Source organism: Phallusia mammillata, chromosome 7 (assembly GCF_965637545.1).
Source record: "Phallusia mammillata chromosome 7, kaPhaMamm4.hap1.1, whole genome shotgun sequence".
Lineage (NCBI taxonomy): Eukaryota > Metazoa > Chordata > Ascidiacea > Phlebobranchia > Ascidiidae > Phallusia > Phallusia mammillata.
The window spans coordinates 6,152,343-6,178,655 of record NC_137258.1 but is presented as its reverse complement, the minus strand read 5'-3'; the positions used below and the strand labels follow the sequence as shown (position 1 = coordinate 6,178,655).

Sequence of the window (26,313 nt, the reverse complement as noted above, 5' to 3'; positions counted from 1 at the left end):
GCTCACTAACCTACCCTGTGCCACTGACAAACACAGGTACCACATTGGCATGAGCTTAAAATATGTAAAGCACAAGCTGAAGTAAGTAAACTTACAACACAAACCTCGCTCGATAAAAACTCCATGTGCACATATTTACATTTCAAAACAAAAGAAAAAAGGAGGTAGCGTCTGTCGCGACCGCCTCCCAAAGGTGCAATGGCGTCGTCCAGCGGCAGTACTTTAACATTTAAATAATCCGCACCGACAGTGTGTACGATACATTGTGTTCTTTCATATTATGGAAGGCAAGTTTTACTTATTAAAACTTAACCTCATCTACCAACCCTATGGCTCAAAAAATAGATTATTTTCGTACAAGCATACGTTTTTCCTTGTCGAAAGTAAGTTGGCTAGTATTTGCACAAAACTCTACAAAATGTACAATGTCGACAAAAAGTATAGTCGCAAATTGTCTCGCAGAAAATATTCATTATCCTTCACTCTTGCGCTGGTACGCGTAACCTTGGAAGTCGGTTTCAGCAACTTGCAGCAACTTTTGTAGAAAAACATACACCTTTTGCAAACAAGAAATTCGAACTTTCCTTGCGATGAATACGAAATACCCAAGCAGTGTGGCAGCGTAGAAACCCAAAGCCCAAAAGTAAACAGGATCAGGGTGTTCCAAGAAGGGTGCGACGATCAGTGCCCCAGCAATTATGCATACAAGGACTGGAATAGGCCACGGCACCTATAGAAATTATAAAAAATTACAAATAACACAAAATCAATATTATGTTTTTAATGCCAGCCTACCTTATAGGGGCGTGGAAGATTTGGCATCTTCCAACGAAGTATCAACACACTTCCCGCACTTAAACCATAGAACACCCACGATGTAAAGCCGAATGCATATATTAATGTGTCGAAGTCGCCAATGCAAACGTAAATTGCAGTCACCACGCAGTTTGTAATGATTGCTGGAGCGGGGGTGTAATACTCAACATGGATCATCGACAGAATCTAAGGAACAATTCGTTGACCTGTGTTTGCTTACATTAAACTAGAAAAACCAGTAGGCTATGGGCCCGCAGTTTTTAAGTTATAAACTGACCCAGTTTATTTCTGTCAGAGACTTGTGCCGGAAAATTAAACCAATTTGCATTTACAGGGCATAGTTTTAAGCAAAAGTAGGTTACAGAAAATATAATGTTGTGGAACTAATTTAAATAATAAGCTGCAGACAGTGCACACTGTTTCGACCTATAAGGTCTCATCAGTGCAGCTGGTGACGAGAACAGTGTGCACTGTCTGCAGCTTATCACTTATTGGCTCTATGCTTTTACATTAATTTAAATAAGTATTACAGTATAAACTTTGACAATGGTGGTATAACCAGCTAGGGTCACAAATTTGGCACTGCTGTTGTGTTAATCAGCAAACGGACTTGGCTAAAGACATGCACGAAATTGAATTACCAGTGGCATTTAAAGTGAATGTAGTTTTTGACGCAAATCGTAACCTATATGTTACAGCGAGAATTTGCTTGTGTATGTATGTTTTCTATCCCTTTTTCTGTTTCACGCCAATTAACTGACTTTATTTACTATGACGTAACAAAGCCCGTGCCGCCATGATTGGTAGAGAAATCTCCAACGTAACAAACAAGGCGTATTATGTCATCAGTGGTGCAATCTTGTGCAGACCACGTTTTACAGTTTCTTTTTGTGCTGGATGCGGTTCGTTCAGTTGTCGTTGTTTGTGGTTGAACTTGGTGGGTTTGGAAATATTATGTGTTAAAATTACAGTGTGTTATGTGCAGCTATAAAAATATGAATGCTACAAGTGACTTAAAATGCTAAAACGTCCGTCAAAGTGCCTGCAGTATAACCTGGACTCCTATAACAAGTTGGTACGTATACTGATTGTGTAATTGTATTAAAATAATGTCGTGATAATATTTGTGTACGATTCAAGTCTTAAGAGGTAATGAATTTCTTAACGTCACATTCTTTGGGAAAGTTTGTGGGCCTTTTTGTGTGTGTATATTACTAGACTTTTCTGTTCCCTTAAACCAGTGGTTCTCAACTCGTTCGGGCCATGGACCACCGGCCCAGTAAAAATAGTATCATAGACCATTTCTTTTTTGAGCAAGATTGAAGTACGCATATACAAAACAACTATTTTGGCTTAAATATGATAATTCTTTAAACCGATCAAGATTAAGTGAGATACAATTATTAACAGCTAACAATCATCTCTAGCTTATCACCAAATTTAAGTGGACGTCCTGTGGGCCACCAAAGAGTCATTATGGACCACCAGTTGAGAACCACTGCTTTAAACAAAGAACCAATGTTGTGCAACAGAAGATGGTTTTGTTTTCGCCATCAGGCATTGTTGTGTTCGACACAAATTAGAAAACCTTAGTGTAATGGTCGTTGCAGATCGCAGGCTGCACAGATTTTTTAATAAATTACGGGGGCTACACTATACATACTTGTATAAAATGTTGGACTTACCTTAGGCATCAGACCCGCCCTAGCAGCGACAAACGGTGAACGAGCAACAGACAAGTATGCCCCATTTAAGTTTCCAATCGTCGACAGACAAACAGCAAGAGGCACAAACCAAGCTATTGGTCCTAAAATCTTGTTTGCGAAAACCACGCCGACAGCCTTTGTCGTAAGCATCTCGTCCACAGAAAGCACTACAATGTAGGTAATAAACACTTACCAAATACAAGAAAAACATAAAGATTTAGGCTAAGTATTTAACACAGTGCTTCCTTAACTTTTAATTCACAAATTATTTTTGCCCCAGCATAGCCATTAGCGCATATTTTGCTTATTTCAACGTTGTAAAACAACAGAAAGTCTTACCGGAGAAATAACCCACGTTCACCAACAAGTACATCGCTATCACAACCGTCACCGAAATAATGCAAGCGCGAGGCAGGTTCCGTTTCATATCTCTGATTTCCTCGGTAACAGTAGTGAGGACACTCCAACCGTTATAGGGAAACAAGCCTTGGTAGCAAGCCTGTCCGATATGGGACGCGGTAATGCTTTTCATGGATTGAGACGAGAAAGCTGTTTCGAAATTATACAATCCCGTTGAGTTTCCTCTTATCAGGGAAACTATGCCACCGACTCCAATGATAAGCATAGCAAGAAACTTTGCCACGGCAAATGCGATTTCAACTTTTACGGACACTTTGACACTTTTGCAATTAATGTAACCGATGACCATAAGAAGAACAGCGGCGAAAATCTTGATTACGCTTTCGGCAGGTACGCAGCCCTCGCCGTAAAACGGGGATACCAGGTAGCGTGAAAAGATTTGAGCGCTCGCCGCTCCGCCCAAAAGGACCATAAAGTTGGTCCAAGCGTACATGAAAGCAACTACAGGCCCGTACGCCAAATTGAAGTTGTTAAAATCGCCACCAGATGCACCAAACGTAGTACCCAGCTCACAGTAACATAGAGCAGATAGAATTGCAATTAATCCGCAAACGACCCATATAACAAGACTGAGTCCAATGCTTCCTTGAACTGATCGTAAGACACCGACTGGAGAAACGAAAATACCAGTTCCTACTACAGCGCCTGTTGTCAATGCTACGCCTCCCCAAAGTCCAATCCGTTTTTTGAGCTCAAACGAGCCGCTGTTTTGTGTTGAATCCTTCATCGTTAGCCCACGAGTTTTAGTTTAGCTGATATGTTGATATTCTAAAATTTTAAAGAACACATTTCTAAAAAAAAAGAAATTATTGAGAATGTCAAATTTAGCTGTCTTGCAATAACCATTTCATTTTAACTAAAATGCCCCTTTTATAGTCTACGCAATCTATACCTACGCACAACACTGTGTACGCCTTTAAGATCTTTAGAACTTTTTGCTCTTGCACTTTTTTATCGCGTTTGTGGTGCCCGACATGCAACTGAAGTATTTGCTTCACACGCTTCATTAACTTTGACCGAAGGTGCAGCAATTTAAGGTTGAATTGGTCGGTGTAAAACTTGCAAACACTGGTAAGACGTGTGCTCAAACTTCATTAGCCTGTAAAATAATTTAATGTCCGCACTTCCATTATAAAACAACTCCTTAACAATTTAATTTGGGAGCAATTTACTGAAGGTCTCACAAAGTTGTCTATAGGGTTTCTTTTTTGTAGTCGTCGTTACTCTACCTTCGTTTTTAAACCGACTGGCATCATACCATGTTTTCAAACTATAAGTCATGTGGTCTTTCCTGGGATAAGGTTCCAACCAGCTCATGTCCCTTCTCCACGTCAGATTTAGCAATTAATTTACTTAAAGCATGTTAAACCGCTAAATTTCGTAATGTGGTGTATATTAATTAAGTGGCTGTGATTATGGAACTAAAAAAAATTATATTTTAAATATTAATTTTTGGTTCCATAAATGTCAAGATAATGGACACAAAATAACGACTAAAACCAATGGTTTCTCGGCCTTTTTTACTCCTTGCATATATGTTTCTTTTGACCGAATCTCTATTATTCACATGCAAAATATCACAGTCTATTTTATCTGTTTTTGCAAATCCGTACTAAGTGGACTGCTTTATTTTATGTATTTTTAAGTAACACGTTACACTTCACACAACAATATGGCTAAGAAACTTGCTTCTGTTTTTTTATTGCAATTTATGGGGCTCGATTGAAGGATTAGCTCAACGCAAACACAGATTGAACACTAGCAGTTGGTTCCTTGCACAGAAAAATGCTGACTCACAGAAATAGCTCGAGGGTAACACAGTTGACAATGTTAGCGTTTTCGTACAACTTTTCTCGCACAGTTAAACATTTGTAAATGAACTTGAGAGCTATGCTTCGATACATTTTAAGAAATATGGGACTGTTGTGTTGTACCGCGAAGGATTTGGTTCAAATAAATATAATTTTTAAAATTAACGTTTTTGTAAATAACAACGGCATAACTGCAATAAAAGCATTTGGACATCCATCTCAACATAACCTTTTACATTTACAACACGAAATTGAAGGAGTGTTTTATTTGGCCAATGTTTTAATGGAGGTTGTTGCTTTAAATAGGTAGCCAAGAAATGACTCAAAACGATATGTCGTGTTTGGCCTCTTGTTGGTAATCAAATCCCTCCCAGTCAGTCTGTGCTACATTCAGAAGTTTCTGGAGGAAAATGGTTAACCTCTCTGATCCCGGAATGTTGCACTTCTTTACAATGTAGAAATAATAGCCGATCGCTGAAGCAATGTAGAAGCCAATCGCCCAGAAAAGGATGGAACTTGGCTTTTCTATGAGAGGTGTGACGACAAGGGCAATTGATATGATGCAAACTAAAACTGGAACCACAATCGGTACCTAAAAATTGAAAACCAAAGTTTAGGTAGTATTACTAACACAATAACTGATCATTGTTTTGGACGAAGTTGCCAAATGCCGATAGGTAGCGAGCACGATTATTAAATCGGCAGTTAAACATGAATAGAGTTAAAAACTGTTTATGCTAAAAAAGTGTTAATGTAAGTTTACACAAACTGTTTGCGTGTTTGTAAAACTTTTCTTTTTAAAATGTACCACAATACGTCGATATTTAGATATTTAGCAAACTTTGTCTATAGGCAGGGTTGCCATACCGTCCTTATTTCTAAGATTTGTCCTTATTTGGAAGGGCTATGTCTTAGAAAAGTTCATTGTCCTTATTTCTAAGAAATGTCCTTATTTTTGACTGGAGTCCTTATTTTCAACAATTACTATAGTCAAATCTCTGCTACAAGTAAAAGTAAACCTAGGCCTGAGCTGTCGTGAGATGCACTTATAGTTTTCTACGAACAACGAGTTGCTGGAACAGATTGTTTCTGGCCAAAATATTGCAAATGATATGTCATGGCTCGTATGAATGCTAAGATTTGTTCCAAAACGTTTGTTTCGTTTGGCATAAAAATTTAATTTTTCACTTGTCCTTATTTTTGGTTTCAAGTCGATGGCAACCCTGTCTATAGGCCTAAGTTCGGGTAGTGGTCAAACTTATATTATTCCAACTTCTGTTTTGTTTATTGTAAACTATAACATATTTCCCCAATAACCATTGCTATGAGTTGAGTTTATTTCGCTTGGTGATAAAAAAACATAGCGACACAATTGCACTAAAAAATCCCAGAGCCTAAAATAGTTGCGCAACGATTATATCAGTTCGCTGTTTTAAACCCCTGTGTCATTTTGGTTCGTTTCCACCTAACTGCGACTCAATTTTATGTAAGTGCAATATACACAACTTTAAGTACCTTGAAGGGACGTAGAATGTCCGGCATTTTCCAACGCAAGATGATCAAGCTCCCAGCACTTAAACCGTACACAGTCCACGAGATGAATTCATACACATATATCAGCGTGTCAAAGTCCCCAACGGTGATGAAAGTCATTGTTGTAATACAGACCGCCATTAAGGCAGGGGCAGGTGTGAAGTATTCTACGTGCAGCATCTCCAAGATCTGCACATTGTGGACAAAGATGAATTACTTCAAAAATATATGCTTCATCCAGCTCGAAAATAGTAAGCAAGTTGCCTCTTACTTTTGGCATGAGGCCGGACCTCGCAGCAACATATGGTCCTCTTGCACTGACGAGCAAAGCACCGTTCTGATTTCCAACCGTTGATAAACATACAACCACGGGAATAGTCCATGCAAAGATTCCAAGGACCCTGTTGGCAAATGCCACTCCTACCGCCTTGCTGCTAAGCATCTCAGGCACAGTCAGCACTGTAAAAATTTTATAGATTCTGTGTGACTTTTCGAGACAAAAACTTAAACATTTTTAATCGGCCTAATATTCTAAAACTAACACCAACCACATGCAAAAACGTTTTAGTTTCTCTCCCAGAAAAGAGCGAGGACGTTGGTGACCAGAAGCATCTGTTTTTACTCTGAAAAATCGGAAGAAACTAAACCGAGTACCTGAAAAATATGCAATGTTTACAAAAATATACAAAGTCGTGATGGCTATGAGTGAAATCAATGTCGCTCGTGGAAGATTTCTTTTCATATCTTTTATCTCTTCTGTCACATTGGTCAGAATCATCCATCCGCTATAGGGGAAAAGTCCTTGGTAAATCGCCATCGCCATTTCGGATACTGAAATCTCTGAAATTTGTTGTGGCGGAAATGCATGAGTTGTGAAGTTTTCGTCAGCTACTCGACTCCCTTTTATCAAAACAACGATACCTGCTACCGATATGACCAGCATCGCTAGGTACTTGCATGTGGTGAATGCGATTTCAGTCATAACTGACGTTTTTACGCTACGATAGTTAAGAAATATAAGCACAAAGAGCAACATGATGGCTACGATCTTTATGAGGCTCTCTGGAGGATGGCAACCTTCACTAAACATCGGACTGGTAAAGTATCGAGCGAAAATTAGAAGACTGGCCGCACCATCTGGATGTATTAAAAATCTGGTCCACATAAGCATGAAAGCAACCAGAGGACCATAAGCCAAGTTGAAGTTATTGTAATCTCCGCCTGATGCCCCAAAGGTGGCTCCGAGTTCACAATAACAGAGTGCTGATAGAATAGAGATTATGCCGCAAACGACCCATATGATTAGACTGAGGCCAACGCTGCCGTGGACATTGCGTAGAACTCCCACCGGGGAGACAAATATACCAGTACCGACTATAACGCCAGTTGAAAGCGCTATTCCACCAAAAAGACCAATCCTCTTTTTCATTTCAAACTTGTTGTCTTGCTGAATGCTGGTATTCGACATGTCCATGTTGAGTCCTTGTTTTCAGTAGACTAAACAAAATCTACACACCTATATCAGACATAAAGAAACACTTGTCATAGTGCACATTGAAAGCAGATATTACAACGAATGTTTTCATCTTCGTTGCCTTGCTTGGTTTGATGTGCTACTTAATTTTTAACATGTGTGCGACTTGTAAAGCACATTTGAGTAGCACAGCAAATGCAACACATATTTGCACTGTGGTCAGATTTACAAAGTGACAACCGTTTACGATTTTCAGCAACCCTCTGATAAAAATGTATCCTATAGTAGCTGTGACCAAGATAAAACAAAATGTTGCGATGTATCAACTTTCCTCGATTTGCAGTGCTTTAAGTGCAAACATTTTACCGATTCAGTAACAACTTTCTGCTAAAGTGGAACAAACCGCAATATTTTCCGACTGGATCATTTCATGGACTAATTCCAAAATTAACCGCTAGGCGCTAACCTTAACCTTTTCGTCAATACAAATCTAAAAAAAATCCAAACAACGTTTTTTGTTGGGGTGAGCTTTCTTTGGTGACCTTAAGTCAGTAAAGCAAACCTTCCATATACGTTGAAAGACAAATAAAGACAGTTTTGTGAGACAAAATTAGTTCAGTTTTATTAAATACTTTACACAAGACAAGAAAAGTTCAACTCTTGTGGGCAAAAACACTAACGATAAATATCACGTTCAGCAAATAATTTAAAGAAGTTACAACGGCTAAGAAATATTGCAAAATCAAATGTGCCATGCTTTAACGTAATGCAGAATATTCTTGTAACATGTCAAAAAATTTCAAAACGTAACTCTTTGAAAACATACAAAGCAATATTTGTGATAAGTTTTGCTTCAAAATGAGTTAGTAAAATCAAGAAATGTTCATCAAACAGAAATGACTCATAGTTCAACGTTTATGGCCTCTCGACGTTGGTAATCAAATCCCTCCCAATCAGTCTGTGCTACGTTCAGAAGTTTCTGGAGGAAAATGGTTAACCACTCTGATCCTGGAATGTTGCACTTCTTTACAATGTAGAAATAATAGCCAATCGCTGAAATAATGTAAAAGCCAATCGCCCAGAAAAGGATGAAACTTGGCTTTTCTATGAGAGGTGTGACGACAAGGGCAATGGATATGATGCAAACCAAAACGGGAACCACAATCGGAACCTAAAAATCGAAAACCAAATTTTAGGTAGGACTAACGCAAGAAATCACATTTGACGAAGTTTGCTCAATGCCGATAGGTAATGGGCACGGTTATGAAATCGGCAGTAAAACATGAATAGAGTCAGGAACAAAGTGTTTATGTTAGTTAACCCAAACTGTCAGCGTTTTTGCAAAACTTTTCTTTTGAATACGCCACAATGCGTACTGCGTGAACTATCGATATTTAGCGAACTTTGTCTATAGAATAGTGGTCTAACTTATCTTATTCCAACTTTTGTTTTGTTTATAGTAAACTATAGCATATTACCCCAACAACAATTGCCATGAGTTGATTTGAGTTCATTTTGCTGGGTAAAAGAACACATTGCAACACAATCGCACTGAACAATCTTTACGCCGAAGACAGTTGCACAACGGTTAACTGAGTTCGTTGTTTTAAACCCCTGTGTATTTTGGGTTTCTTCGCAGCTAACTACGAATCAATTTTATGTACGTACAATATACACAACTATAAGTACCTTAAAGGGGCGTGGAATGTCCGGCATTTTCCAACGCAGTATGATCAAGCTCCCAGCACTTAAACCGTACACGGTCCACGAGGTGAATTCAAACACATATATCAGCGTGTCGAAGTCCCCAACGGTGATGTAAGCCATTGTTGTAATACAGACCGCCATCAAGGCAGGTGCAGGTGTAAAGTATTTTACGTGCAACATCTCCAAGATCTGCACATTGTGGGCAAAGATGAATTACTTCAAAAATATAAGTTTCAACCAGTAATCAAGTTGCCTCTTACTTTTGGCATGAGGCCGGACCTTGCGGCAACATATGGTCCTCTTGCACTGACGAGCAAAGCACCGTTCTGATTTCCAACCGTTGATAAACATACAACCACGGGAATAGTCCATGCAAAGATTCCAAGGACCCTGTTGGCAAATGCCACTCCTACCGCCTTGCTGCTAAGCATCTCAGGCACAGTCAGCACTGTAAAATTTTTATAGATTCTTTGTTACATTTCAATAAACATTTCAAGCGACCTTATATTCTAAAACTAACACCAACGTCATGAAAAAACGTTTTAGTTTCTCTCTCAGAAAAGAGCGAGGACGTTAGTGATCAGAACACATCTGTTTTTACTCAGCAAAATCGAAAGAAACTAAACCGAGTACCTGAAAAATATGCAATGTTTACGAAAATATACAGAGTCGTGATGGCTATGAGTGAAATCAATGTCGCTCGTGGAAGGTTTCTTTTCATATCTTTTATCTCTTCTGTCACATTGGTCAAAACCATCCATCCGTTGTAGGGGAAAAGTCCTTGGTAAATCGCCATCGCCATTTCGGATACTGAAATCTCTGAAATTTGTTGAGGCGGAAATGCATGAGTTGTGAAGTTTTCCTCAGCTACTCGACTCCCTTTTATCAAAACAACGATACCTGCTACCGATATGACCAGCATCGCTAGGTACTTGCATGTGGTGAATGCAATTTCAGTCATAACTGACGTTTTAACGCTACGATAGTTAAGAAATATAAGCACAAAGAGCAACATGATAGCTACGATCTTTATGAGGCTCTCTGGAGGATGGCAACCCTCACTAAACATCGGACTGGTAAAGTATCGAGCGAAAATTAAGAGACTGGCCGCACCACCTGGATGAATTAAGAATCTGGTCCACATAAGCATGAAAGCAACCAGAGGACCATAAGCCAAGTTAAAGTTATTGTAGTATCCGCCTGATGCCCCAAAGGTGGCACCGAGTTCACAATAACAGAGTGCTGACAGAATGGAAATTATGCCGCAAACGACCCATATGATTAGACTGAGGCCAACGCTGCCGTGGACATTGCGTAGAACTCCCACCGGTGAGACAAAGATACCAGTACCGACTATAATGCCAGTTGAAAGGGCTATCCCACCAAAAAGACCTATCCTTTTTTTCATTTCAAACTTTTTCTCCTGGTGAATGCTGGTATTCGACATGTCCATGTTGAGTCTTTGTTTTCACCAAACTAAACAAAATCTACTTAACTATATCAGACGGAAAGAAACTGTTGTCATAGTTCACATTGAAGGCAGATACTTCAGCGAATGTCATCATCTTCGTTGCCCTGTTGGGTGTTATGTAGTACTTTATTTCTTGACATATGCGCGGCTTGTAAACCACACTCGAGTTGCACAGCAAATGCAACTTATATTTGCACTGTGGTCTGATTTACAAAATGTCATCCGTTGACGACTTTTAGCCACCCGCTGATGAACACTTATGCTATGGTAGCAGTGATCAAGATGAAATAAAATGTTGCGACAGATGAATTTCCCTTGGTTTGCAGTGCTAATTTGTTTCCAGCAAACAAAACAAAAGATACCTATATCAAGCGTAAAGAAACTCTTGTTATACTGCATAATAAAAACAGATGCCTTCATCTTCGTTGCCTTGTTTGATTTTGTGTACTACTTTATTTCTTAACATGTGTGCGGCTTGTAAATCATATTTGTGTAGCACCGCAAATGCAACTTATATTTGCACTGTGGTTAGATTTACAAAACGTTAACCGTCGACTTTCAGTGACTTTCTGATTAGCCTATGTTTGCAGCTGTAACTAAAATGAAACAAAATGTTGCGACGTATCACTTTAACTTATTGTACAGTGCTTTGAGTGCAAAAATTTTACCGATTTAGCAACAACTTTCTGCTTAATTTAATTAACCCCAATATTTTTATACTGGATCATTTCATGGAAAAATTTCACAATGAACCGCTAATCTTAACTTAATTGCGACAAAACTTTAAAATTGTCAAACAACGTTTTTTGTTGGGGTGAACTTTCTTCGGTGACCATAAGTCAGTAAATCAAACCTTCCATATACGTTAAAAAAGAAACAAAGACAGTTTTGTTCAATACTTTACCCGAGACAAGAAAAATTCAACTCTTGTGGGCAAAAGAACTAACGATAAATATCACATTCGGCAAATGACTTAAAAAAAGTTACAGCGGGTAATAAACGTTGCAAAACTTAATGTTCCATGCTTCAACGTAATACGAAATATTCTTGTAACATGTCAAAAAATTACAAAACAAAACTCTTGAAAACACCCAAAGCAATATTTGTGATAAGTTTTTTGTTTAAAATGAGTTAGTAAAATCAAGAAATGTTCATCAAACTGAAATGATTTATAGTTCAGTGTTTTTGGCCTCTCGTTCGTAATCAAATCCCTCCCAGTCAGTCTGTGCTACATTCAGAAGTTTCTGGAGGAAACCGGTAAACCTCTCTGATCCCGGAATGTTGCACTTCTTTACAATGTAGAAATAATAGCCAATCGCTGAAATAACGTAGAAGCCAATCGCCCAGAAAAGGATGAAACTTGGCTTCTCAATTAGCGGTGTGACGATAAGGGCTATTGATATGATGCAAACCAGAATTGGGACGACAATAGGAACCTACAAACAGTAAATCCACACAATTGTCAATTTTAATTGTTCTAAAACTGCTGCATATCAAAATTTAAAGATTTCTTTGATTCCTATTGTAATTGACTTTTGGTTTTCAAGCCATTTAGTCTGTACCTACTGTTACATGCGGGTACTTTTGTGAGACTAAATACCTTGAACGGACGTGGAATATTCGGCATTTTCCAACGCAGTATGATCACGCTGCCAGCACTCAAACCGTACACGGTCCACGAGGTGAACTCAAACGCATATATCAGCGTGTCGAAGTCGCCCACGATGATGTAAGTCATTGTTGTAATACACATTGCAAGTAAGGCAGGTGCAGGTGTAAAGTATTCTACGTGCAGCATCTCCAAGATCTGCACAATTGTGGACCCAAAATAATCTTACAAACTCGAAAAACGATTGTGGCATCTATTTCCAGGACTTAAACAGTAAGCGAGTTGTCTCTTACTTTTGGCATGAGGCCAGATCTTGCTGAAACGTAGGGAACTCTGGCATTGGCCAACAGCGATCCGTTTTGGTTCCCAACCGTTGATAAACAAACAATTACCGGAATAATCCAAGCAAAGCTTCCAAAAACTCTGTTGGCAAATGCCACTCCTACCGCCTTGCTGCTTAACATTTCAGGCACAGTCAGTACTGTAACAAGAATGTATTGATTTCATTTTATAAATTAGCGGCACATAACGCGGATTGAAAAAAAAAACGTTCTGTTTTTGTCGTTCAAAAACAAGCAACATAAACCGATTACCTGAAAAATATCCGATGTTTACGAAAATATACATGGTCGTGATGGTTATGAGTGAAATCAATGTAGCTCGCGGAAGGTTTCTTTTCATATCTTTTATCTCTTCTGTCACATTGGTCAAAACCATCCATCCGTTGTAGGGAAAAAGGCCTTGATAAATCGCATTTGCCATTTCGGATACTGAAATCTCAGAAATTTGTTGTGGCGGAAATGCATGAGTTGTGAAGTTTTCCTCAGCTACTCGACTCCCTTTTATCAAAACAACGATACCTGCTACCGATATAACCAGCATCGCTAGGTACTTGCATGTGGTGAATGCGATTTCAGTCATAACTGACGTTTTTACGCTACGATAGTTGAGAAATATAAGCACAAAGAGCAACATGATGGCTACGATCTTTATGAGGCTCTCTGGCGGATGGCAACCTTCACTAAACATCGGACTGGTAAAGTATCGAGCGAAAATTAGAAGACTGGCCGCACCACCTGGATGAATTAGGAATCTGGTCCACATAAGCATGAAAGCAACCAGAGGACCATAAGCCAAGTTAAAGTTATTGTAGTCTCCGCCTGATGCCCCAAAGGTGGCTCCGAGTTCACAATAACAGAGTGCTGATAGAATGGAGATTATGCCGCAAACGACCCATATGATTAGACTGAGGCCAACGCTTCCGTGGACATTGCGTAGAACTCCCACCGGGGAGACAAAGATACCAGTACCGACTATGATACCAGTTGAAAGGGCTATTCCACCAAAAAGACCAATCCTCTTTTTCATTTCAAACTTGTTGTCTTGCTGAATGCTGGTATTCGACATGTCCATGTTGAGTCGTTGTTTCAGCACTAAACAAAACGTATCTACCTAAGACATATTAAGCAAAAAGTTCAAAAAGTATTTCACTGTGCATTCGAAAACGGTTGAACACGCGAGTATTTTCCGGGTCACTTCAGATCTGCGGCTTGTAAACCGCGCTTCACTCCGCGGTCGCAATTTACATTTGCACTGTGGTCAGATTTACAAGCTTCCTAAATAGTGAAAATGCATAGGGCACCGTTCCCTTGGTTTGCAGTGTTGTAAACCTACATTCCTTGCCGTAATTCGTACAACTTCCTACACACGTTACAACACTCTCGTGCATTTTCACTAAGTCTACCAAAGTGAATTATTTGTCTGTTTACCACTCAGTCTACCTACAAATTTTCGGGCTTTCGAAACGTTTTAAAAGTTACCACACAAAAAATTGCGAATGATGTCAAACAAAATAGGTTAAGTTAGATTAGCGAAAAACGAATTGATAAACTTCAGATCTCTTAGGAGTTCAAGTGCAGCTAGACGTTCTTTGTCTGCGAAACTGTTAACCTACTGTTAAGCAGTCGTTTTTCTTTTTGACGTGAAAACAATTCGCAATTGTAATACATCATTGCATGCAGTCAACACAGGCTTAAGACTTTGTTGAGCTCGTGAAACCCACGTATGCGTATCACTTGCAATGTTTCGTCCTCAGTCTTTATCTTTGTAATTGTGTCGGTTTCAACATTACTGGACAAAAAACAAAACAATCAAATTTTAACTACAACACTTCATGGTTACATTCAACTGATTGTTCAGACATTTCTATGTTTTTAGTGACACTGCCATCACAAGCAGCTTCAGGAGAGATTTGATTAGTTCACAGCAAAACATATTGCAAAAGTAGATTCGTACAAGATTTTATAATGTCAAACCATCACTTTTCGTTCTAACTTTTCGTCAAGTTATTTTGTTTCAAACTGTTGTGTTTATTTCGTACGGCAAAAAGTAACAGTTCTGTCTCTTATTGGTGCGTATTGCAACGAATATGAACCAGACTTTATGCTGAATCATTTTTTGACAGCTAGGTTTTAAGGCTGACAAAAAAGTCCTGATGAAGATTATTCTTGCATTCAATGCAATCAATATAAAACAAACATAATTTGACAATTGCAACAAAACATTTCACAAATTTGTCGCATAAAACAAAAATTTTCCTTTCTAGTGATTCCACTCGTATCCGAATCCTTCCCATTCTGTTTCAGCTTCTTCAGCGGAGATTTGATTAATTTACAGCCAGACATGTTGCAAAAATAGATTTGTACACATGTATTTTTTCGACTTAGACGCTTACGCTAGATTTATAATGTCAAATCATCACTTTTCGTTGTAATTTCTCGTCAAGTTGTACTGTTTCAAGCTATTGCGCTTATTTCATACTACAAAAAGTAACAGTTCAGTCCTTCATGGTGCGTATTGCAACAAATATGAACTTTATACCGAATAATTTTTTGACAGCTATGTCTTTAGGCTGATAAAGAAGTCCTGAGATTATTCTTGCATTCAACGCAATCAATACGACGAACATAATTTGTAAATTGCAAAAATGAAAATTGACAGAAAAATTCGTCGGATTAACCAAAAATAATTCCTTTCTTCTAATTCCTCTCGTATTCGAATCCTTCCCATTCCGTTTCAGCAACGAGCAGAAATTTTTGCACAAATGTGTTGAATCCCTTTATACCCGGAACTGTGACCTTTCTAACGAGGAATATGTAATAAATGATGGAGATCAACAAGTAAAATCCGATGGCGTAAAAGTAAACGAAACTTGGGTTATCGATAAGAGGAGCAACCACGAAGTAAGCAGATATGATACACACGATGACTGGAATGGGCAATGGCACCTAAACATTGGAAGCAAGTTGTACCAAATGAACGTTGGTAAAAGCTATAACAGTAGTCGTCATGCCAGTTGAGGACAAAAACAATTTAAATCACGTGAAAAGTTGCTTTTTTCTTACTGATTTGTTACAAGTTTTACACTACTGTAAAAAGACTTTAATAAATACACGCAAATGCACTTAGCTACTGTAAAAGACTTTAACAAATACACGGAAATGCACTTAGCGCATGGGTTCTTACATAGATGATAACCAAGATTTGAACCAAAACAAAGAAGAACTAGTAAATTTCATGGGCCATCCAAAGTTTTAAATCCTGACCTTATATGGTCTGTGGACATTCGGCATCTTCCATCTGAGTATCAATAAACTAGCGGCACTGAGAAAGCAGAAGGTCCACATCACAAAGCCAAACGCCTCCATTAAAACATCGAAGTCTCCCAATAATAGAAAGAAGGATGTCATGAGGCCGATAGAACAGAGAGCCACTGTGGGTGAAATCCATTGAACATGGATGGTCGAATATAGCTGTTACCATAAGCATTTCAAGATTTAGAAGATTATTGGGCAAAAATTAAAAAAATATAAGCGGTTGGTTCTCAGTCAAGGGTTATTTCATGGTCTATGCATTTGCAATTCATCTGAAGAGCTATTAAATACTACACTACAAACGTTAATCTGTCAACAACATAGTTTTTAGGATCTTAAAAAAACAATTTGTGTGGCGGTCCACACATTTAATACATTTAGTAGCGGTCCATTGCTTCAAACGATTGAGAACCGCTTTTTTGATTATATGTCACTGGAAGTAAAAATAAAAACTTGTATTTGTCGTGTTGAGACGTTTTTCAAATTTACAAAAAAATAACTTTTCACGCAGTTTTCTATTGCGTTAAAAACTTGGGTTGAAAGATTTTTCCATGACATCCCCACGGTTGTTTTTTCTGCATTACCATGGGCATGAATCCTGATCTTGCAGCCACAAACGCGATTCTCGCTTCAGAGAGGTAGCCCGCGTTCTGGGTTCCAACAGAGGAAATACACACAGCGGTGGGAATAAACCAGGCCATTGCACCGAGAACTTGTTGGGCAAAATCCACAGCTACCGCCTTGCTTGACAACATCTCTGGAACAGTAAGCACTGCAAAACGTACGGACAAATGCAAGATAAATAACATTCCATAATGGAAATCTTTTTGAAAAAAACTAATTTGTACCTGAAAGATATCCGACGTTGACAAATAAATAAATGATTGTGACAGAGATTATTGTTAAAATAGCAGCGCGGGGCAAATTCTTCTTCATGTCCTCAATTTCCTCGGTCACGTTGTTTAACATTGACCACCCACTGTAGGGAAAAACCCCGACTTGGAATGCGCGAGCGATATCCGCAAGGGTCAACTTTGACGTTTGCTGTGAGTCAAACGCATGTTGGAAGTTATAAACCCCAGCGGGTCTCCCGTTCGCCAAATGAACGATCCCAACCACAGCTATCATCATCAAAGCAAGAAATTTCACAGCAGTGAAAAATATCTCAAAATAGACGCTGGTTGTAACGCTTCGGTGGTTCAGGTAGATAAGGAATGAAAGAGTAAGAAAAGCGATAACTTTAATGACGACCTCCGGTGGATTGCAACCGTCGCCAAATAATGGCCCAAGCAAGTAGCGAGCAAAAATTTGCAAAGTGGCAGCATTACCCGGATGCCAAAGGCTTCTGCTACAGACCAGTAAAAATGCCATGAGGGGGCCGTAGGCAAGCTTGAAGTTATTGTAGTCCCCACCCGATACACCGAACGTCGTTCCGAGTTCACAATAGCAAAGTGATGACATCATAGCGATGACGCCACATCCGAACCAAACAAGGAGACTGACGCCGACGCTGCCGTGGACAGCGTTTAGAACTCCGACGGGCGACACAAATATTCCTGAACCAACCATTCCACCTGTTGTCAAAGCAACCGCTCCCCAGAGTCCGATTTTTTTCTTGAGTTCGAACTTCTGCACCTCGCCCGTTTGTTCACCATCAATCGTAGACATTGTTATTTTATTTCATACGAATGTGGATTTGAAAGTCCAATTACTATGATAAAATGCAAATACCTTACTTGTATGAATCTGCGTTGTTAGTATCTAAATTTAAATGAAAAAAAAACTAGTTGTTAAGTGTTTTGCTGACAATTGGTTTGAATGTGGTAACGCAAACCACATCAATAGTACACGCCCAGCCACTATAGCTTTTTTTAGTACTGTTGATGAAGTTTTGCAAACGTTAACGTTACCAGAATAACTACATTCTACACTCTACATTACACCATCACATTAAACAAATTGTCAAAAAAACTGTACAATATAACTCCAAAGAACCTTTTTACAAATTTCTCGTTCAGCCCTCGCATGCAAATACGCTACAAATTCGTGTACTTTACGTATTCATAAAACAGTCGGCTTATAAAACAGAAAAGTATTGCAACAATCTATGCAAGAGCACATCTTGGTTAATATCCCAAAATCTGAGACTGCTATGAACTGGTATTCTGGCCAACTGATGCAGCAAAATCTTGCGCCCAATAACGCTGTTATGCAGAAACGCATTATCGTTTATATTCAGCTTTATGCAGGATGTTTTCTCCGAGAGCAGTGTAGGCAAACAACGATTGGCGGTCTTAGCAAACAACCCACAGCTTACTTGGGGTTTAACTGCAGCTCTCTGTATACCGAAGCGTCTTGATGCCATTGAAGATTATACCTAAGACTGTTAGTGGCACCTAAAGCCGAACAACTGGTGACCAACTGCTGAACAATCGTTTTCATTTTGGCATGAAACGATTTGCCATTGCAGTGCATCATTGCATTTTGGCAAAACAAATTAAAGACTTCGTCATGCTAGTGAAATCACGCGTGTACTAATCACTTGCAATTCTTTGGAATTAAACCAAAAATGTCGACAAAAGGAAAAATGGGACGTCTTTGCATTCAAAAGTAATTGTTTATTTTACTGATTCCTCTCGCATTCGAATCCTTCCCATTCTGTTTCAGCAACGAGCACAAACTTCTGCACAAATGTGTTGAATCCCTCCATACCCGGAATCCTGCACTTTCTAACAAGGAATGTGTAATAAATGATGGAGATCAACAAGTAAAATCCGATGGCGTAAAAGTAAACGAAACTTGGGTATCGATAAGAGGAGCCACCACGAAGTAAGCAGACATGATACACACGATGATTGGAATGAGCAATGGCACCTAAACATACAGAAGCAATTAAATGTTGGTAAAGACGACAGCAAAGCGATTCTGTTTGCTGCTAATAACAATACAAGTAAAATAAAAGTTTTACTCCACTGAAAAAATACTATTACAAAGACACCCAAATGAACTTAGCACAGGGGTTCCACACCAGGAGAAATTCTGTTTCTAGAGTGTGGGAGCGCACACTGAACCACTGGGGGTAAGGTAATAAAACTTACAGTTAGAAAAAATTCAAAAAGAGATGCGAGGAATAGTTAAATAATTCAAAGGGATCCCAACAATTAAAAATGTTAACGACCACTACCATAACGTAAGACGGTTAACCGCATTTAAATGACGAGTAAAAATTAGTACAGTTTCACAGGCCATTTGTAATTTAACACAATACAAATCCTGACCTTATATGGTCTGTGGACATTTGGCATCTTCCATCTGAGTATCAACAACCTTGCAGCACTGAGAAAGCAGAAGGTCCACAACACGAAGCCAAACGCCTCCATTAAAACATCGAAGTTTCCCAATAACAGAAAGAAGGATGTCATGAGGCCGATAGAACAGAGAGCCGCTGTGGGTGAAATCCATTGAACGTGGATGGTCGAATATAGCTGTTACCATAAACGTTTTAAAATTTGGAAGATTATTGGGAAACAAATTGAAAAAAGATTAGGTTTGACCCAATGGTTTTCAGCCTAGGGTGTTTTGGGAAGGTCTTTTGATGCATTTGCAAAGTTGCCAAACGACCAATTAATACTACACTACAAGTGCAACCGCTTTGTCTTGCAGCAAAACCGGTCTTTCAGACTTTTTATGTTTCTTATGTCATACACCTTCTTATGTGAAAAAATGTAATACTCAGTTCATCCAAGGAGATTTAAATGTTCTTTGACCCACCAACAGATTTCTATTTTTTATCATTTTATTACCATTGGCATGAATCCTGATCTTGCAGCCACAAACGCGACTCTCGCTTCCGAGAGGTAACATGCGTTCTGAGTTCCGACAGAGGAAATACAAACAGCGGTGGGTATAAACCAGGCCACTGCACCGAGCACATGTTGGGCAAAACCCACAGCTACCGCTTTGCTAGCCACCTCTCTGGAACACTAAGCACTGCAGAAAGAAAAAACGATTTTTGCTCTTCTCAAAATAGAAAGAGTTTCGAATACAGATCACGCTTAAAATGAAAAAAAATGCTCCAAACCAACCATACATCAGAAAAGGATAAACTTTGAGCATAATAACAAACGTTGTTGACAATACGTGATAATAAAATATTTTGCAAACTGATTTGTACCTGAAAGATATCCGACGTTGACTAGCAAATAAATGATTGTGACAGAGATTAATGATAAAATAGCAGCGCGGGGCAAATTCTTCTTCATGTCCTGAATTTCTTCAATCACGTTGTTTAGAGCATACCACCCGTTATAGGGGAAAATTCCGAAATGGAAACCCCGAGCGATGTCCGCAAGGGTCAACTTTGACGTCTGCGGTGAGTCAAACGCATGTTGGAAGTTGTAAACCCCAGAATGTCTCCCGTTCGCCAAATGAACGATCCCTACCACAGCTATTATCATTAAAGCAAGAAATTTCGCAGCAGTGAAAAATATCTCAAAATGGACGCTGGTTGTAACGCTTCGGTGGTTGAGGTGGATAAGGAATGAAAGAGTAAGGAAAGCTATGAACTTAATGGCGACCTCCGGTGGATTGCAACCGTCACCAAACAATGGCCCAAGCAAATAGCGAGCGAAAATTTGCAAAGTGATAGCATGGCCTGGATGCCAAAAACTTCTGGTACAGACTAGTAAAAATGCCATGAGAGGTCCGTAGGCGAGTTTGAAGTTATTGTAGTCCCCACCCGATACACCGAACGTCGTTCCGAGTTCACAATAGCAGAGTGATGACATCATAGCGATGACGCCACATCCGAACCAAATAAGGAGACTGACGCCGACACTGCCGTGGACGGAGTTTAAAACTCCGACGGGCGACACAAATATTCCTGAACCAACCATTGAACTCGTTGCCAAGGCAACCGCACCCCAAAGCCCGATTTTCTTCTGAAGTTCGAATTTTTGCTCCTTGCCTGTTTGTTCACCATCAGTTGTAGACATAGCTGTTTTCCTAAATGCGATTTTGTATTTGAAACTTTACTCAATAAAGAATGATACAAAACTAACCTGGAGAGGCAAATAACATTACTTAAAGCTGCAAATGCGTTGCAAATATCTAATTTGAAAGAAAAACACGATGGGGAGTGTGTGAAGTTTGTCACTCAATTTAGAATCATTGCAGAGTAACTACACTCTACACCAGTGGTTCTCAAACTTTTTTATTGTCGGGGCCAAATGGTACTTTTTTAAGTGTGTAGGGAGCCGCAAAAAAACGAAACTTTGAGAAAATCCCTAAAGATTATTACTTTGAAACATAAAATAGCAATGTATGGTGGTTTTCTGAGGTCTGGTGCGAGCCGCAAAATAAGTTGTTGGGAGCCGCATGCGGCCCCGAAAACCGAGTTTGAGAACCACTGCTCTACACTGTAGAGTCTACAGTCTATGGCTCTACGCCAGCGGTTCTCAACCAGTGGGCCATGGAAGCATTTTCATTGGGCCACAGACCAATCAAAAAAATACTTTGATTTGTGTCAGTACACTCAATTTTACAAGAATAATGGTTTGGGGAGGAATTGAGAAGGAATGTGAATTTATTTGAATTAATCTATTTACGGTATAAAGTTACTTTGCGTTTTGGCAACACCTTATGTTTATGATGTAATAAACTACTTTGTGATTACAATAAAGCCAGATAGTAGCAGCATATCCATTGTCCAATTACTCTGGTCCTAACTAAAAGTGCTTGATTCAAAGAAGGGAAAGTGCTGTTTTATGATTTTTTTTCTTTAAGTTATTTTAAACTTAACATCTGTTCAAAATGTGATCTGCATTTTTTTTGTTCTGAACCTATTTTATAGTTGTGTTTTTCTTTCATATAAATTTACTGGGCCACAGAATTTTTGTTTAATGAAAATGGGCCACGAAAGAAAAAAGGTTGAGAACCACTGCTCTACGCCATCACATCAAACTTTCAAATAAACTGCAACTGGAATGGAACTCCGAAAAAACTAATTTTTAAACATACCTATCTCAGTATTCTCATGCAAAACGTTATAAACACGTATGAAGCAGAATACTATTGTAGCAGTTTGTAGTGCATTTCGATTTGTTGATCGAGAACCTGGCACTGCTATAAAACTGACTTATAAAGAGCCAACTCATGCAGCAAAAACATACGTCGATATCTCGCTGCGGAAACGCATTATCCTTTATGCCCAGTAGCTGCAAGCAGTATGTTTCCTGTTGAAACAGTGCAGGCAAAAAAATCTGTAAAACATTATCTGGCGTGTGTGTAAACAACGAAGCCTGAATTAGACACAAAAGTTGGTAAAATTGCGACAGAAATGATGCCGAGTGTAACTTCAGTCCCGAATGAAGCCAGGTTTTTTGAAACTCCCAAACACGCCACAAACATGATTCGAAGAGCCCGATCCGACTTACAACTCTGGTCGCAATAATGAAATTTAGAAATGGATATTCAAGTCGTGAGTTTCCAGTAATTACAAGTTTCCACTGTGTAGGCTATTGTTGGTATTTGATGTTTCACAGCCACAAAACTTACGTTTATATTTTTGTGTGCGGCTTGTAAATCACATTTGAGTAGCACAGCAAATGAAACTTATATTTACACTGTACTCAGATTTACAAAAGTCATTCGTTTACGAATTTTAGCAAACCGGCAATGAAGACTTGCTTAGTAGCGGTGGCCAACATAATACAAATGTTGCGACATATGTAAATATATGCACCGTGTTATCACAGCAGTTTGTGCTGCAGTATCAGTTTACGTTGGTTTTCACTGCTTCAAGAATACAATTCCTTTTTAGAAGCAGTTACACCTTTCTGCAAAAGTTATATACCCGAGTGTTTTCGAACTGGGCCAAACCAAGATGGACTAATTTGCCTATATTATAACCATCAGACAGTAAGAAATAGAAAGATATGTTTTAACAGATATTAGGCGGAACAGAAACAACTTAAGTGGATCACCAATATTGATAGTTGTTCATCAGCTATGGGATGCATGTGCTTTTTGTACAAGATTTTGTACGAACAGTGGCGACGAAACTAATTATGAAAGGTTGCCGCCCTAATTATAGTCTTTTCAGCTTCGCTGAGTGTTATAATGGAGACAAGAAAATTTCAACTTATGTGGACAAAAGAAATATTTACGATCAATATCACTTAGAGAAAATAGCTGTAAAATTACAGAAGCGTATTAAAATATGCTAGAATAGAACTTTGCATCATTCGATAGTGATCATAATATATTCCCGCAGCATGCAAAACATACAACAGAAAAGTCCAGAAAACTTTCCAAAAGCAACGTTCAAAATAAGATGGTCAAATCATGAATGATATTAAAACAGTAGCGATTTATAGTTCAGTGTTTTTAGCCTCTCGTTGGTAATCAAATCCCTCCCAGTCAGTCTGTGCAACATTCAGAAGTTTCTGCAGGAAAACGGTAAACCTCTCTGATCCCGGAATGTTGCACTTCTTTACAATGTAGAAATAATAGCCAATCGCTGAAATAATGTAGAAGCCAATCGCCCAGAAAAGGATGAAACTTGGCTTTCCTATAAGACAGGGGTGGGCAACATACGGCCCGCGGGCCGGATCCGGCCCGCGACGGGATTTTGAGCGGCCCGGGGACAGTTTCCGGTCTTACATGAGAATGTGGCCCGCGGCCACAGTCTGCCGCAATCCCCCATTACTTGCTTACTACGTCAAATTACAGTTGTAACGCACAGTAACGCTCCCCAATAGCAAAAAAATTTCCCGCCGTTGTTGCCATTGCACCATACGTCCATTGTTACGACATAACTACCAACCTTGTGTGTGTCCTACTTTAACGGTTTTCTTTGTTTCCACACGTATAGCCTAGTTCAGGGGTGGGGAACCTGCGGCCTAAAGGCCAGATGCGGCCTTTTAGGGCACTAAGTGCGGCTTTCGATGGCAAAATACATTTTTAAGATGTTGATATAACCGACTGCACCAGGCGCTGAAAAAAAAAATAGACAGAAACGTATTTTTGACTTTATTGCAGATTATTTTTTGATTAGTTCCAGGGCAGCGGTTTTCAAACAAGACCCATGTGGTCCCATAGTGGTACATAAAGCGATTTCCATAGTTAGGACTACCAAAAACTCCAGGTTCAGCAATTTCTAGTTTAAATAAATCCTGAATGTTGTAGTGAAGATGAAAATGTAGTGAGGAATTTTAATTAGCTGAGACCGTAAGTCCTACAAACTACGAGGAAATAGCAAAACGACCATTCTGTAAGTCAAAAAGTTTGAACATCACTGCCCTTGGCCTGGAAAATAGTCTATGCGGCCTACACGAGTGTCGATAAATCGTTTGGTAGCCTTTATAAACAAAAAGGTTCCCCACCCCTGGTTTATGTGGTCAAAAATCCGTTTCAAATCACTGGATAAATACGCGATTAATGTATCGATTCAGGAATCCGGCCCGCGAAGTACTTCATTTTCCCATATCAGGCCCGCCGACTGGAGAAGTTGCCCGCCCCTGCTATAAGAGGTGTGACGACAAGGGCAATTGATATGATGCAAACCAAAACGGGAACCACAATAGGAACCTACAAACAGTAAATCCACACAATTGTCATTTTTTGTTTTGAAACTTCTGTATATCGATAATAATGATTTCTATCATTCTTTTTGTAAGCCGTTTTATATGCGCATACTTTTACATGCATCTTCTTTTGCCTAAAATAAAAATGAGCCTAAATACCTTGAACGGACGTGGAATGTCCGGCATTTTCCAACGCAGTATAATCACGCTGCCAGCACTCAAACCGTACACGGTCCAGGAGGTGAACTCAAACACATATATCAGCATGTCAAAGTCCCCCACGATGATGTAAGCCATTGTTGTAAAATACATTGCAAGTAAGGCAGGTGCAGGTGTAAAGTATTCCACGTGCGGCATCTCCAAGATCTGCACATCGTGGACGTAAAATAATCTTACAAATTCGAAAAACGCTTGTGGCATCTATTTCCAGGACTTAAACAGTAAGCGAGTTGTCTCTTACTTTTGGCATGAGACCAGATCTTGCTGAAACGTAGGGCACTCTGGCATTGGCCAGCAGCGATCCATTTTGATTTCCAACCGTTGACACACAAACAATAACTGGAATAATCCAAGCAAAGCTTCCAAAAAACCTGTTGGCAAATGCCACTCCTACCGCCTTGCTGCTTAACATTTCAGGAACAGTCAGTACTGCAACAAGAATGTATTGATTTCATTTTACAAATAATAGGCAGATAGTGCTCATTGGAAAAACGCTATGTTTTTTCGTTCAAAAATCAAGAAACCCAAATCTATTACCTGAAAAATATCCGATGTTCACGAAAATATACATGGTCGTGATAGTCATGAGTGAAATCAATATCGCTCTCGGGAGGTTTCTTTTCATATCTTTTATCTCTTCTGTCACATTGGTCAAAACCATCCATCCGTTGTAAGGGAAAAGGCCTAGGTAAATCGCCATCGCCATTTCGGATACTGAAATCTCAGATATTTGTTAAGGTGGAAATGCATGAGTTGTAAAATTTTCCTCAGCTACTCGACTCCCTTTTATCAAAACAACGATACCTGCTACCGATATAACCAGCATCGCTAGGTATTTGAAAGTGGTGAATGCGATTTCAGTCATAACTGACGTTTTGACGCTACGGTAATTGAGAAATATAAGCACAAAGAGCAACATGATGGCTACGATCTTTATGAGGCTCTCTGGCGGATGGCAACCTTCACTAAACATCGGACTGGTAAAGTATCGAGCGAAAATAAGAAGGGTGGCCTGATGCCCCAAAGGTGGCTCCGAGCTCACAATAACAGTGCTGATAGAATGGAGATTATGCCGCAAACGACCCATATAATTAGACTGAGGCCAACGCTTCCGTGGACATTGCGTAGAACTCCCACCGGTGAGACAAAGATGCCAGTGCCGACTATAATGCCAGTTGAAAGCGCTATCCCACCAAAAAGACTTATCCTCTTTTTCATTTTAAACTTTTTCTCTTGCGAAATGCTGGTATTCGACATTTCCATGGTGAGTCTTTGTTTTCAGCAAACTAAACGAAATGTATCTACCTAA

At 39.3% G+C, this 26,313-nt stretch overlaps 7 protein-coding genes and 1 pseudogene across 7 annotated transcripts; all 8 read right to left on the bottom strand.

The window, feature by feature from the left end:
- Nucleotides 1-382: 382 nt before the first annotated feature.
- On the bottom strand, nucleotides 383-3,718 carry LOC145238730 (b(0,+)-type amino acid transporter 1-like). Its single transcript, XM_080101979.1, has 4 exons — nucleotides 2,862-3,718; nucleotides 2,502-2,689; nucleotides 796-1,002; nucleotides 383-730 (listed from the first exon to the last, which is right to left on the bottom strand). Exons 1-4 carry the CDS (start codon nucleotides 3,667-3,669, stop codon nucleotides 473-475), a joined length of 1,461 nt encoding a protein of 486 aa, XP_079958105.1. The 5' UTR covers nucleotides 3,670-3,718; the 3' UTR covers nucleotides 383-472.
- Nucleotides 3,719-5,075: 1,357 nt separating this feature from the next.
- On the bottom strand, nucleotides 5,076-7,760 carry LOC145237817 (Y+L amino acid transporter 2-like). Its single transcript, XM_080100806.1, has 4 exons — nucleotides 6,941-7,760; nucleotides 6,558-6,745; nucleotides 6,269-6,475; nucleotides 5,076-5,345 (listed from the first exon to the last, which is right to left on the bottom strand). The coding sequence occupies exons 1-4, from the start codon at nucleotides 7,758-7,760 to the stop codon at nucleotides 5,076-5,078; spliced, it is 1,485 nt and encodes a 494-aa protein (XP_079956932.1).
- Nucleotides 7,761-8,606: 846 nt separating this feature from the next.
- Nucleotides 8,607-11,156, bottom strand: LOC145238902 (Y+L amino acid transporter 2-like). The gene is made up of 4 exons (XM_080102183.1): nucleotides 10,101-11,156; nucleotides 9,728-9,915; nucleotides 9,450-9,656; nucleotides 8,607-8,931 (listed from the first exon to the last, which is right to left on the bottom strand). Exons 1-4 carry the CDS (start codon nucleotides 10,918-10,920, stop codon nucleotides 8,662-8,664), a joined length of 1,485 nt encoding a protein of 494 aa, XP_079958309.1. The 5' UTR covers nucleotides 10,921-11,156; the 3' UTR covers nucleotides 8,607-8,661.
- A 951-nt stretch (nucleotides 11,157-12,107) lies between these two features.
- Nucleotides 12,108-13,960, bottom strand: LOC145237816 (Y+L amino acid transporter 2-like). The gene is made up of 4 exons (XM_080100804.1): nucleotides 13,141-13,960; nucleotides 12,841-13,028; nucleotides 12,539-12,745; nucleotides 12,108-12,374 (listed from the first exon to the last, which is right to left on the bottom strand). The coding sequence occupies exons 1-4, from the start codon at nucleotides 13,958-13,960 to the stop codon at nucleotides 12,108-12,110; spliced, it is 1,482 nt and encodes a 493-aa protein (XP_079956930.1).
- Nucleotides 13,961-15,480: 1,520 nt separating this feature from the next.
- Nucleotides 15,481-17,895, bottom strand: LOC145238803 (b(0,+)-type amino acid transporter 1-like). Its single transcript, XM_080102072.1, has 4 exons — nucleotides 17,049-17,895; nucleotides 16,785-16,972; nucleotides 16,153-16,359; nucleotides 15,481-15,834 (listed from the first exon to the last, which is right to left on the bottom strand). Exons 1-4 carry the CDS (start codon nucleotides 17,866-17,868, stop codon nucleotides 15,586-15,588), a joined length of 1,464 nt encoding a protein of 487 aa, XP_079958198.1. The 5' UTR covers nucleotides 17,869-17,895; the 3' UTR covers nucleotides 15,481-15,585.
- Nucleotides 17,896-18,841: 946 nt separating this feature from the next.
- On the bottom strand, nucleotides 18,842-19,672 carry LOC145202692 (Y+L amino acid transporter 2-like). The gene is made up of 2 exons (XM_080075720.1): nucleotides 19,479-19,672; nucleotides 18,842-19,074 (listed from the first exon to the last, which is right to left on the bottom strand). Exons 1-2 carry the CDS (start codon nucleotides 19,620-19,622, stop codon nucleotides 18,961-18,963), a joined length of 258 nt encoding a protein of 85 aa, XP_079931846.1. The 5' UTR covers nucleotides 19,623-19,672; the 3' UTR covers nucleotides 18,842-18,960.
- A 619-nt stretch (nucleotides 19,673-20,291) lies between these two features.
- On the bottom strand, nucleotides 20,292-21,194 carry LOC145237815 (cystine/glutamate transporter-like). The gene has a single exon (XM_080100803.1). It carries the CDS (start codon nucleotides 21,192-21,194, stop codon nucleotides 20,292-20,294), a length of 903 nt encoding a protein of 300 aa, XP_079956929.1.
- A 2,376-nt stretch (nucleotides 21,195-23,570) lies between these two features.
- Nucleotides 23,571-26,255, bottom strand: LOC145237814 (Y+L amino acid transporter 2-like; annotated as a pseudogene).
- Between the last annotated feature and the right edge of the window lie 58 nt (nucleotides 26,256-26,313).

What these genes read in the sequence shown, in the direction of transcription:
- LOC145238730 (XM_080101979.1), bottom strand. Translation starts at nt 3,669, where the DNA reads ATGAAGGATTCAACACAAAACAGCGGCTCGTTTGAGCTCAAAAAACGG. An exon ending in GAACGTGGGTTATTTCTCCG is followed by an intron (nt 2,690 to 2,861) that starts GTAAGACTTTCT and finishes CCTACATTGTAG; the next exon opens with TGCTTTCTGTGGACGAGATG. An exon ending in GGGCGGGTCTGATGCCTAAG is followed by an intron (nt 1,003 to 2,501) that starts GTAAGTCCAACA and finishes ATTGTTCCTTAG; the next exon opens with ATTCTGTCGATGATCCATGT.
- LOC145237817 (XM_080100806.1), bottom strand. Translation starts at nt 7,760, where the DNA reads ATGGACATGTCGAATACCAGCATTCAGCAAGACAACAAGTTTGAAATG. An exon ending in AAACATTGCATATTTTTCAG is followed by an intron (nt 6,746 to 6,940) that starts GTACTCGGTTTA and finishes AAATTTTTACAG; the next exon opens with TGCTGACTGTGCCTGAGATG. An exon ending in ACATTCTACGTCCCTTCAAG is followed by an intron (nt 5,346 to 6,268) that starts GTACTTAAAGTT and finishes TTCAATTTTTAG; the next exon opens with GTACCGATTGTGGTTCCAGT.
- LOC145238902 (XM_080102183.1), bottom strand. Translation starts at nt 10,920, where the DNA reads ATGGACATGTCGAATACCAGCATTCACCAGGAGAAAAAGTTTGAAATG. An exon ending in GGTCCGGCCTCATGCCAAAA is followed by an intron (nt 9,657 to 9,727) that starts GTAAGAGGCAAC and finishes CACAATGTGCAG; the next exon opens with ATCTTGGAGATGTTGCACGT. An exon ending in ACATTCCACGCCCCTTTAAG is followed by an intron (nt 8,932 to 9,449) that starts GTACTTATAGTT and finishes TTCGATTTTTAG; the next exon opens with GTTCCGATTGTGGTTCCCGT.
- LOC145237816 (XM_080100804.1), bottom strand. Translation starts at nt 13,960, where the DNA reads ATGGACATGTCGAATACCAGCATTCAGCAAGACAACAAGTTTGAAATG. An exon ending in GATCTGGCCTCATGCCAAAA is followed by an intron (nt 12,746 to 12,840) that starts GTAAGAGACAAC and finishes ACAATTGTGCAG; the next exon opens with ATCTTGGAGATGCTGCACGT. An exon ending in ATATTCCACGTCCGTTCAAG is followed by an intron (nt 12,375 to 12,538) that starts GTATTTAGTCTC and finishes TACTGTTTGTAG; the next exon opens with GTTCCTATTGTCGTCCCAAT.
- LOC145238803 (XM_080102072.1), bottom strand. Translation starts at nt 17,868, where the DNA reads ATGTCTACGATTGATGGTGAACAAACGGGCGAGGTGCAGAAGTTCGAA. An exon ending in CAACGTCGGATATCTTTCAG is followed by an intron (nt 16,973 to 17,048) that starts GTACAAATTAGT and finishes TACGTTTTGCAG; the next exon opens with TGCTTACTGTTCCAGAGATG. An exon ending in ATGTCCACAGACCATATAAG is followed by an intron (nt 15,835 to 16,152) that starts GTCAGGATTTAA and finishes TCCAATGTTTAG; the next exon opens with GTGCCATTGCCCATTCCAGT.
- LOC145202692 (XM_080075720.1), bottom strand. Translation starts at nt 19,622, where the DNA reads ATGACATCCTTCTTTCTGTTATTGGGAAACTTCGATGTTTTAATGGAG. An exon ending in ATGTCCACAGACCATATAAG is followed by an intron (nt 19,075 to 19,478) that starts GTCAGGATTTGT and finishes CTGTATGTTTAG; the next exon opens with GTGCCATTGCTCATTCCAAT.
- LOC145237815 (XM_080100803.1), bottom strand. Translation starts at nt 21,194, where the DNA reads ATGTCTACAACTGATGGTGAACAAACAGGCAAGGAGCAAAAATTCGAA.